Here is a 12,165-nt window from a genome sequence, read left to right as displayed (position 1 = left end):
ATCTGGTTTTGTTTTATAGATAACTTTTATGTGTTCTTGTTCTTTGGTGGCCAACTTAGGATGATTGCATGTAATTGGAGCTAGTAATTAGGTAAAACGCTTCGGGACCCTAATTCGATATAGTAGTAAAGGCTTTGTACAAAGGTCGAGATCAGATTATGCATGTAATGAAAAGATTCGCTTCGAGTACTTGAATTTGCATGTTTATTGACTAAACTTTCACTTGCTCTTAATGATTTGAATGCATGAGATTATGAGTCGCTTCGATTGTGTGATACTTGCATTTGAAATATGTTGGTTTGGCGCTTCGTCGATCAATTGCGTAAAGGGAAGTCATATAAGGGACATTGGGCGCTTGTAACTTTGTTTCTTGGTTGATATCTTTCCATGGTAATTAACAAGATTAAGGGATGCATGAATATGTTGTTCTTGAAAGGTTCTTGATAAATTGTTTTCCAAAAATTCTTCTTTTCCCACCTATGTAAATAAAATGTTTTTAATCTTTTATTTGTTTTCGAAAATTATAGTTTAAATCTTCAAAAACCCCCCCTTGTTTCGTTTGTTATGTTTTCTTGTTTGTGTAAATAATTAAAACTAACTTAGAGTTTTTAGGTAGCATGTTCATATAAATAATAAATAAAATAAAACAAAATGTTTTTAAATTCGTGAATAGTAACTCCGTGAATAGTAAATATGTGTTAGTATTTTCTAGGAATCAATTTAGTGGTTTTTAGGGATTTGTTTTGTGTTTTTTAGGGATTGCTAAAATTTAGGGATTCTCTTGGTGTTTTTTAGGGATTTTGTTTTCTTGTAGATTAAGTAATTCTAAGTAGATAATAACTAGTAATCCTTGTTGTATATGGATTCCTAATGTGATATGGATTTGTAAATTGTGTATAAATAGGAGTAGGATTTCCAAAACCCATTCTAACTTGGTTTTCTTTGTTTGTTTCGATTTATGTGAGTATATATATGTGATTTTGTTGCTTTCTTTATTCATTGTCTTCTAAATTCGTATGTTAAATGTATGTGCTCTCTCTCTAACTCTTTTTGATTCTTTGTTTGTTCTAATTTTATGCATGCTTGTAAACTTGTAAAATATTTTCGTGTAACTTGTAAATTCTTTATCTTTGATTTCGTAAATTTGTATATCCTTTCTTTTAATTTGTTTCTCACATGTTAGCACCCTCAATCCCCGGTTTTGAACGATCCCTGCTTACTCTATACTAACGCTCGACATTTTCAGGGTTTAAATTGGCGAATGCTTTTGCACGTATCAAAATACAGTTAAAACGTCGCATTAAAATGCTCCTATCAGTAAAACACTAACTAAGTTAAATTGATCAAGATAAAGGAAATAACTTAGCAAAATATAGGGTTTAAACATTATAAACGTCGCATTTTATGCTCCTATCAAATTCCCCCACACTTAGCTTTTGCTAGTCCCTTAGCAAAATCAACATAACAAACCAAAAAGACTAAGAAACAAAACAAAGAAACTAACGAAAAGACTAAGTATAGAAAACGAAAACACAAAGACACAAAAACGTAAAACACTTAAACAAGAACAAAGACAAAACGTTGACAAACACAATGACTTCTAAGCCCTTTAACATATTGTCTCAGCAATCTCATACTTTCAAGTCACCAAGATTAGCATGTGAGACTTGGGAGTAAACAATGGTGATGGTTTAGCTCAACACATTTCAAACAAGTAATGATTCAACCTCACTTGGATATATCACTCTTTCTTCTCTCAGATTCAAGGCTCATGCTTAAAAGCTTATCACTCAATGTTATGTGAAAGATTACGAAGTAGATCACATACATAAGAAACGAAAGCATATATATATTTTTCTTTTAAAGATCTCATGAAAGATATCAACCACATGCACGAATGAACCCAAGCCATAAGTTCAACAGTTATAACTTATCTCCACAGATCAAAGGCTGTCCCATCTTAAGGATCAAAGAGGTCTTACAATTAAGGTTGTAATGGGGCCAACGCTTAAGGTTTAAAAGAAACGAAGGGATAGGAAAATCACAAAGTATCCTAAAAACCTAGCAGAGCACTTGCTGATGTAGAGAGACTACTTCTTCGAAATCCACCATATGCAAAACGTCATGTCCTCCTTTAGGTTGATAAAAGGGCCAAGTGTCATCATGTTGGGCCCAAACTTCATTCTAACCTTCTTTTGAACAAGTGTGAATTGGACAAAGACCAAATTCTTCAACAATGGGCCTTCAATTCAAAACATACTCCAAATCCACTAAGTATAGGGGACTAAAATCCATAAACATAACACAATCATACACATTTTTTTTTTTTTAATTGCCGAAAATATTCTTTTTCTTTTTCTTTTTTACGATTTCAATTTTTTTATTTTTTTTTTCTTTTCTTTCGGCAATTACATATACTTTCTCTTATGGACAAGTCTACCCCCACACTTGAACTTCTTCATGTCTTCAAAAATCTGCCTTGACGTCAAAACTCCAAGCAAAGTCTCAAAGTATGCTCCACTAAGTCTTTAGAACAAAGGGTATGGATATAACTATACTAAGGTTAAGGGTTAAGGAATTTTGAGGGTGATGAAAGAAAAGGTTCAATGTAGGCTCAAAGGGGTTAAACTAGGGGGGTCCCACGACGGGCACAAATGGGGACACAGGCTATATTTGGCAATGGTGGTAAAATCCTAAGTAAGTACCTTTATCATTTCCAGAATCAGGGCCATATATTAATTATAAACGTCTCAACAAGCATAACAGTGAATTCTAGCATTCTCTAGTTCATTAAAGAGCTATGGCATGTAGTCAATCAAGATGAAAGAATAATGAGATCAACAAAATCATCGCCAAGAAAATAAGAGTATAATCATTTTTTTCGTTAATCACTCACAAAGAAAGGGCACATGGCTCAAATTCTCACTTAGGGTTATTATGAATCACAACTTATCTTCCACATGTTCATATTCTGTACCAAAGTTACGCATGCACCATATCTACTACACATTCATATGCTTTTCATAAATCATAATTAACCAAAGAATATCATCAAACATTATCTCAATCTTGTGATCCTCCTTTAGCCTTAATTTCAGAGATATAAGCACATCCTAGATAGTTAAAAGGGGCATCCTAAGACTCGATCACAAAACAAAACAAAAACAACACATAAATGACGCAACAAACGAGATATATAACTTCAATAAGACATTATGAATCATGTTTTGGACGTGCGGCCCAAGTCCTTGTCTCCACACTTAGTCCTTCTTAAATCCTTTGGGCAACCTTACTAGAATGGCCAGGTGGGGGAGGACGAGCACGAGAGGCAGAACCCATTTTGGCACAAGCTACTCCCACATAGTGGTTTACGCTCGTTTGATTGCACTTCTGGATTCAAAACCAGTCATGAACGTTGTCCCCTTTTCTAGACACCATCCTACATAGGCTATACTTACTTAGATAAGAAAAATCCTAATTGCAAGACATTGTTCGATTGTTAAAAGAAGCCACCCTCAACCTTAAGAGACCTGAATCAGGTACTAATAAGGGGTTTAGGCAAAAATTAACAAAGGGACTTCACCTATTCCATATAATTCACGATCCCTTACCAAAATCATACATACAATAAACCCAGCAACGAAAAATAAGAAATAATAAACACACAAAACACAAAACCTAAAACAAGTTAACACAAATTTTTTTTTTTTTTTTTTGATTTTTCCGATTTTTTTGTTTTTTTTTTTATTTTCGTTTTATAACCACAAAAACTAGCTAAGTGAAACGTTAAACCCTTCCCCCACACTTAAATCATGCATTGTCCTCAATGTATAAACAAGTATAAAGCATACAAAGCATCAGTCAAGCATGGCATAAGAGTTAACGCAACAAATCCTAAAATAAAAAGAAAGTGTACGAAATTAAAAGAGAAGGGAAGAGGTCAAGAAAGCAAATCTGCGTTGATGGCTCCTCCACAGCTACGGTTGAAATGGGTTGCCTCCCATGCAGCGCTTAATGTTTAAAGTCTTTCAGCCTAGACTTGCACCTTCAATTATCCTCAGTTGGTGGCGCATCCTGGAGGGGTACATCCTCCACATTGTGCTCCACAAAAGCCTCAAAGTAAGGCTTAAGACGATGGCCATTCACCTTGAACTCACTTCCAGTTTCTGGGCTCCTTATCTGTATAGCACCATGAGAAAAAACATTAGTAATAATAAAAGGACCAACCCATCTAGAACGCAACTTACCAGGAAAAAGTCTTAATCTAGAATGAAATAAAAGAACTTTTTGACCAACTACAAAGGTCTTTCCACGAATCATCTTATCATGAAAAGCCTTTGTCTTTTCCTTGTAAAGCCGTGCACTATCATAGGCATCATTTCGAATTTCCTCAAGTTCATTGAGTTGCAACTTCCTATGAACTCCAGCTGCATCCAAGTCCATGTTGAAATTCCTCACGGCCCACCAAGCTTTGTGCTCCAACTCCACAGGTAAGTGGCACGGCTTCCCATACACTAACCGGAATGGTGACATCCCAATTGGTGTCTTGTAAGCCGTCCTATATGCCCACAATGCATCCTCTAAACGTTGACTCCAATCTTTCCTTGAAGGCCCCACAGTTTTCTCAAGTATCCTCTTGATCTCCCTATTCGAAACTTCTGCTTGTCCACTCGTTTGAGGATGATAAGGCGTCGAAACCTTATGAGTAACGTTGTACTTCCTAAGCAAAGCCTCAATGGTCTTGTTGCAAAAGTGAGAACCTCCATCACTAATGATAGCTCTTGGCATTCCATACCTACTAAAAATGTTAGATCTTATAAACTCTGCAATGACTTTAGAATCATTAGTCCTGGTGGCTTTCGCTTCCACCCACTTAGAAACATAATCAACAGCTAAGAGAATATAAAGAAAGCCATGAGATGAAGAAAAAGGTCCCATAAAATCAATACCCCAAACATCAAAGATTTCGACAACTATTATAGAATTTAAGGGCATTTGATCCTTAGGTCCTAAATTTCCAGTTCTTTGGCATCTATCACATGTCATACAAAATTCATATGCATCTTTAAACAAAGTAGGCCAATAAAAACCAGATTCCAACACCTTCCTAGCAGTTCTATCCGAGCCAAAATGACCACCACAATGTTTTGAATGACAAAACGCAAGTATAGCTCTATGTTCATTATTAGGCACACATCTCCTTATTAATTGATCAGAACAATATTTCCACAAGTAAGGATCATCCCAAACATAGTCTCTAGCTAAAGATTTAAGTCTAGCACGTTTTCCACTTGGCATATCACTAGGGAACGTTTTAGAGACTAAATGATTTACAATATCAGCATACCAAGGCTCACTTACCTGGATTCCGAAGAGTTGTTCATCCGGAAACATCTCCACTATAGGTATGGCGTCCTCCTCACTTACTAGCCTACTCAAGTGGTCGGCCACAACGTTGTCAGAGCCCTTTTTGTCCTTGATCTCCACATCAAACTCTTGAAGCAAGAGGATCCAACGAATTAGCCTTGGTTTTGCCTCCTTCTTTGACATAAGGTACCTTAAAGCTGCATGATCAGAATAAACAATGACTTTAGTACCCAACAAATAAGATCTAAATTTTTCTAAGGCAAAAACAACAGCTAAGAGTTCTTTTTCAGTTGTAGAGTAATTGAGTTGAGCATCATTGAGGGTCCGAGATGCATAGTAGATGGCATAAGGCTTTTTGTCCTTCCTTTGGCCTAGCACGGCCCCAATAGCATAATCTGAGGCATCACACATGATCTCAAAGGGAATAGACCAATCTGGAGGAAGCATGATGGGTGCAGACGTCAGAAGCTCCTTTAAAGCATTGAATGCATCCATGCAATCCTCCTTGAACTCAAACGCCACTTCCTTTTGTAGAAGGCGACAAAGAGGCCTAGAAATCTTGGAGAAGTCCTTGATGAAGCGCCTGTAGAAACCTGCATGTCCAAGAAAAGAGCGGACCTCCCTCACACTTGTGGGGTATGATAAGTACTTAACAAGATCTACTTTAGCTTTATCAACTTCTATTCCACGTTTTGAAACAATATGTCCTAAGACTATCCCTTGTTTCACCATAAAGTGACATTTTTCCCAATTAAGCACAAGATTAGTCTCTTCACAACGCCTAAGTATTAATTCTAAATTATTTAAGCAATCATCAAAGTCTTTACCAAAAACCGAAAAATCATCCATAAATACTTCAATAATTTTCTCAATAAAATCAGAAAAGATACTTACCATGCACCTTTGAAACGTACCTGGAGCATTGCAAAGTCCGAAAGGCATCCTTCTGTAGGCAAACGTCCCAAATGGACATGTGAATGTCGTTTTCTCTTGATCCTCATTAGCAATGGCGATTTGGTTGTACCCAGAATACCCATCCAAGAAACAATAGAACTCATGACCAGCTAACCTCTCAAGCATTTGATCAATGAATGGCAAAGGGAAGTGATCCTTCCTAGTGGTGGCGTTGAGCTTCCTATAGTCTATGCAAACTCGATGTCCAGTCACAGTCCTCTGAGGAACTAACTCATTTTCTGCATTCTTCACAACAGTTATTCCAGATTTCTTAGGCACTACTTGAACTGGTGAAACCCACTTAGAATCCGAGATAGGGTAGATGACTCCACAATCAAGAAGCTTGATGACTTCCTTCTTCACAACTTCCATCATAGGTGGGTTCAAACGTCTTTGAGCCTCCCTAGTTGGCTTAGCTCCTTCCTCAAGCAAAATTCGATGCACACAAGTGGTAGGGCTAATTCCTCTGATATCCGCTAAAGTCCAACCAATTGCAGTCTTGTGTTGCTTAAGCATCTCCACTAATCTATCCTCTTGAGATGACGTCAAAGATGATGAAATGATGACAGGTAATGTTTCGTTTTCTCCCAAGTAAGCATACTTCAAGTGATCCGGTAATTGCTTAAGTTCCAAGGTAGGTGCCTGAATCACTGAAGGTAAAGGTTTATTAGTAGAGGGAGAAATAAACACAGAAGAAACATTACCTAGCTCGAATGGTGTTGCCTCAAGAAAAGCAACATGTTCCATTATGGAATCACTATGAATGGCCGTGAGCTCCTCCTTAGGGATGGTAGTGTCATCCTTCATTTTTCCAACGCCATTGGCAATAGTTGAAACCAAAGTATCCTCGTTCATGATAGGAGCATTTTAATGCGACGTTTTAACTGCATTTCCTTACATTTCTTGCGTCATTTCCTTAGTAAAACTCTGTTTAGGAAAGTTTCCATTCTTTGATTGGGAAAGTTCCTATTTGTAGAAAGTTTCCATATTTCTTAGTTTCTATTTTCCATTTTTAGAAAGTTTCTATTCTTGTAGTTTTCATTTCTCATTTCTAGCAAGTTTCTATTTTTCATTTTTAGTAACTTTCTATTTTTCATTTTTTGGTAAGTTTCTATTTTTCAAATTAGGAAAGTTTCTATTTTTCTTACTAGTTTCTATTTTCAGGACCTCCGAGCTAAAAAGTGGAAATGAACACACGAATGGAAAGAGGAGCTTGCGAACGTCAAGGGGAACAAAAATGAAGAACATTGGACCACACATTTGAGCAGAAATGAAGAAACAAGCTTTCCTAGTGCAACCAGGAAACCCTGCGAACTTGAGGAGAGCTTACCAATGAAGTTTCCAACGCAACTATGAAAAGAAATGAAAGAAATGAAGTGTTTTGCGTTGGAAAATATGAAGACTTGAAGATGAAGCAACGTGGCCCAAGAACTCTCAAGAATGAAGTGGGTTTTCGGCAAAATGGACCAAGGCCCATCTAAGCCCATGACACTAGGGTTTGTGACGCATGGAAGAAACCCTAGAAAGGTTTGCCGTCCAAAGCAAGAGAGAAAGAAGGAGTCTTGCCGTGAAAATCAGAAAATAATAAGAAGATTTCGTGGAGATTTTATTGGGAGACTTTTAAGGGAAGAGAATATGTGTTGAACACAAAGAGCTCTCAAAGGAAGTCTAGATACATTCCTATATTCTCTAAAGGAGTTGTTGCCGAATTTCAAGAGATAAAATCAGAATATTATCATGGTATTTCGGCAAGAAAATCAAGGGAAATATTCTAGAAAATTATGTGATTGGTTGATACATGTCATAGGGCTTACTTGGCAAGATTCTATTGGAGGAAATTATGTGGAGTTAGACATTGTTGCCGTGAGTTTCTCTAGGGTTTTGCACGGCCTTGGAGACCAAGTTGCCGTTCCCTATATAGTCTCCCCTCTTCTCAACGTCAAGGGTTCCTCGCCCCATACAATTTACACTTTGAGAAAAATTCAGAAAACTCTCTAGCCTAGCCGTGCTCTTCTCCATCCTCTAGGGCAACCACGAAGTGCAAGCAAGGCCAAGGAAGAAGAAGACAAGCCGTGAACACCATCCATCCTCCACCTTGAAGATTGCTTTCGAAATTCAAGAGACCACATCACCTTTTCGTTCATCACCATCTCCATCTCTTGGTGTAATCCGATTCTCCTTGTAACTTTGTTTGTATTTTCGTTGGTTTTGCCCTAGTTGACACATATGTTTGAACAAGTATTGTTTTCTGAAATTTTATGATTAATTGTTAATTTTCAGATTCATGTTTTGCGATTTATGGTTGCTTATGTGTGAGTGTTTGATTAAATTTGCATGATAGAAATCTTTTGTATGTTAATCTTAAAGGGTTCGAAACTTTTAGGGTTTTTATATAATTGGTGCTACGAATTTAAGAACATGAATCAACTTTTTGGTTTTGTGTTCTTGAATCAATAAGTAGTAAAGGTTTTGTACAAAAACCGAATTTAATCAAAGAAGATTGCAATTAGGTGGACTTTTTCATACTAAGTTGCACATTTGAATTGATAGCCTTTCTAGATGCTTAATGCGTTAGACATGTATGATTGACTAGCTTTCTAGGGCTTGAATGCATGTTTGATAGGATTAGTCTATGTGCTTTCACTTAGATTAATTAGCGTTGAAAGTAAAATATGGGAAATTGTTTGCTTTGAACGTTTCACATGATCAATTCCTCTTGCATGACTATGATGAACAATGATGAACTTGAATTAATTTTAATCATATGTTTCGTTTTTGATCTTTGTTCTCTCATTCCATCTTTATTTTTATGTTTTTGCATTTTAATTGTTTTGTTAACTTAGTTTATTTTCGGAAAAACCAAAATCAACAATACCCCCCCTTTTTCGTAAATAGTGTATATGTGTGTGAATATTATACTTTGTTTTAATTTTAATTGTTTAATTGTTTGACAATGACAGGTGTACCCTCAATCCCCGGAATAGAACGATCCCTATTTATTCTATACTACTAATGACATTTCAGGGTTAAATTATGCGCTTGCTCTGAGCGCATCAATTTTTGGCGCCGTTGCCGGGGATTGAAAAATCATTTGTCACTTTGTGAATATGTGTTTTGTTTATATTGTGACCAAAAAAAAAAAATGACTTGTTAATTATTTTGTAATTGTCGAAATTTACTTAGTTTAATTACTTAGGTTGTTATTTTTATTGTTGAACACGAGTTTAATTGTTAGTTGTAAATTAAAGAAGGAATAGGTGAAGTCGTGTTTATTAATATTGGCCTAAACCCCTTATTGGTACCTAGTTCAGGTCCCTTAAGGTTGAGGGCGGCCTCTATTAACATTCATTGAACTGTCTAACACACTTAGGACCTTTTACATCCTAGTAAGAATATCCTATGTGAGATGGTGTCTAGGAAGGGGACAACGTTCATGACGGGTTCTGGATTCAGAAGTGCTTACAAATGGGCGTAAACCTCAATGAGGGAGTAGCCTATGCCGAAATGGATCCTACCTCTTGTGTTCGCCCTCCCCTACCTGGCCATTTCAGTAAGGTTGCCCAACGGATGTAGGAGGGACTTTGTGTCTAGACAATTATACTTGGGCCGCACGTCCGCTTGATTTACCGCTTGGAATTAAATTTGATATCAATAATACTTATGACAAAAGAAAATGTAAAGAACATGTTGTGACACTTAAGGTATATTGGATTAAACATAATCTTGGAAGGGTAGCTGTTTCAGTCCCATTGCACAACAAGATTCCCTGTTCCCGTACCAAGTGTTGAAAATAATTTTTAAGAATAAAAGAAGAAAAAGAGAAAAGAAAACGTAAAAAAAAAAAAAAAAAAAAAAAAAAAAAATTGTTGTAAATAGTGACGTTTTGTATATGTGTTTTGTGTGAAAGTTTTGTGTCTAATTATACTTGTAAAGAATTAGAATTAAAGAAAATAAAAATTGGAGTTATGAATTTTGTTAAATACTTAATTGTTGCGAGTGTGTAAAATCGTCTGAGTAGACAAGGGCCCTTTTGTTAATATTGGCCTTAACCCTTCATTCGTACCTTTCTAAGGTCTTATGAGGTTGAGGGCGGCCTTCATTAGCACTTGGAGAACAGTTTAACACATGAGTAATTTCCCAGCTGAGTAAGGAGCATTACAGATGGTGTCTTAGGTTGAGACCCTGGGTGATGGGTTCAATTGGATCTCAGAGATACTATAGACTGTGCGTAAACCACAATGTGGGAGTAGCCAATAGGGGCGTAAACCTCAATGAGGAAGTAGCCTCCGTAGTATCACCAAAATGAGTCCTCCCTCTCACTTACTTCTTAATCTGGCTATCTGGCCTTCTGAAACAAAGGAAAGTGACTTATGTCTAAGCGACTATCCCTATATCGTAGCTCACCAATAGTAGTGGTTTCTATTGGGCTCGACTTACAACTTGGAATCAATTGAGTTATTAACTTTGTTTATGACATTTCCATGACAAAAATAAAATACTTGTACATAACTTTCAATTGTAAATTGGTCTGTTTTCTTACTTCTCTTACTTGTAAAAAAAAATTTGGAAGTCTCTTTTGTTGCATTGTGAATAGTGACGTTTTTGTACGAAAATATTAACTTGTATTTTGTTTATTTTCGTAAGTTACTCACTTTTGTACATCTTAATGTTGTTCAGGAATTCCATGAATGTCCGAGTCTTCTAAACTCCCTACCATACAAGAGATTGAAGAAAGGCTCGCTCGTTTAAAAAATCCTCCTACACTTGAGTACAGAAGACCTTCTTCCTTGCAATTCAAAGAGTACAAGTTTAACGAGCAAGGGAAGAGAATCTATCCTTCTGAGGAATCTACATCACCTACACCTACTCCATCTCCTCCTTCACGTTCACCTTCACCTGTGGTTTCGTCTAACTCCACACCACCACCTTCACCACCACCTGAAGAAGTTCAAGAAGAGAGAATGGCATCCATTAGGGAACTATCCACAGCAACAGTTGAGGGAGGACCCCCTATAGGTATTGTGTACCCTGCCCCTGCTGCAGGAAGAAATGCAGAGTTTGAGCTGAAGAGTGGATTATTGCACCAACTCCCTAAGTTTCATGGGCTTCCTATGGAGGACGCCAACAAGCATCTTAGGGCATTTCAGGTTGTGTGTTCTAATATGCAACCACAAGGAGCAGATGAGAACATTCTAAGGATGAAAGCATTTCCATTTTCCTTAGCTGACAGAGCCAAAGATTGGCTATATGAGATTCCTGCTGGACGTATCACCTCTTGGGACACTATGAGGAAGGCCTTCTTGGAAAGATACTTCCCAGCTTCCAAGGTCATCACACTCAGGAAGAAGCTTAGTGGAATTGAACAAGCTCCAGATGAATCCTATTCTGCCTATTATGAGAGGTTCAATTCCTTACTTGCTCAATGTCCTCAACATCAGATGAAGGATGAGACCCTACTGACATGCTTCTATGAGGGACTCTTACCCTTAGAGAGGCAAATGCTTGATGCTGCAGCTGGAGGAGCTTTTGTGGACAAGTCGCCTGCAGAGGGAAAGGAACTTATTGAGAATCGTGCCCTCAACAGTCAACAATATGAGGGTATAGGGCACTCCATTCGAAAGGTACATGAAGTGGGCAGGAATAATGCCATTGAGGATCAACTGAATAAGCTCACCTTGCTCATGAACCAAGTCATAAGTTCCAAAGGACCTAGTGCATCCATAGCTTGTGGGGTATGCTCTATGCAAGGGCATGTTACTGATCAATGCCCTCAACTCAATGAAAATGGAGGATGGGAATCTGCCAATGCTATTGGAGGATACCAAGGAGGATTTCAAGGAGGAT

At 37.3% G+C, this 12,165-nt stretch overlaps 1 protein-coding gene across 1 annotated transcript in view; it reads right to left on the bottom strand.

The window, feature by feature from the left end:
- LOC133744529 (uncharacterized) overlaps nucleotides 1-12,165 on the bottom strand; it is a 95,935-nt gene that overhangs the window by 34,936 nt on the left and 48,834 nt on the right. Inside the window, exons 2-3 of the mRNA XM_062172625.1 lie at nucleotides 5,180-5,541; nucleotides 4,300-5,044 (exon numbers count right to left, since the gene is read on the bottom strand). Coding sequence (XP_062028609.1) covers nucleotides 4,300-5,044; nucleotides 5,180-5,541 — 1,107 coding nt within the window. The remainder of the gene's footprint in view (nucleotides 1-4,299; nucleotides 5,045-5,179; nucleotides 5,542-12,165) is intronic.

This window comes from Rosa rugosa, chromosome 4 (genome assembly GCF_958449725.1).
Source record: "Rosa rugosa chromosome 4, drRosRugo1.1, whole genome shotgun sequence".
Lineage (NCBI taxonomy): Eukaryota > Viridiplantae > Streptophyta > Magnoliopsida > Rosales > Rosaceae > Rosa > Rosa rugosa.
The sequence above is the reverse complement of the archived record's forward strand: the minus strand, read 5'-3'. Positions and strand labels throughout refer to the sequence as shown.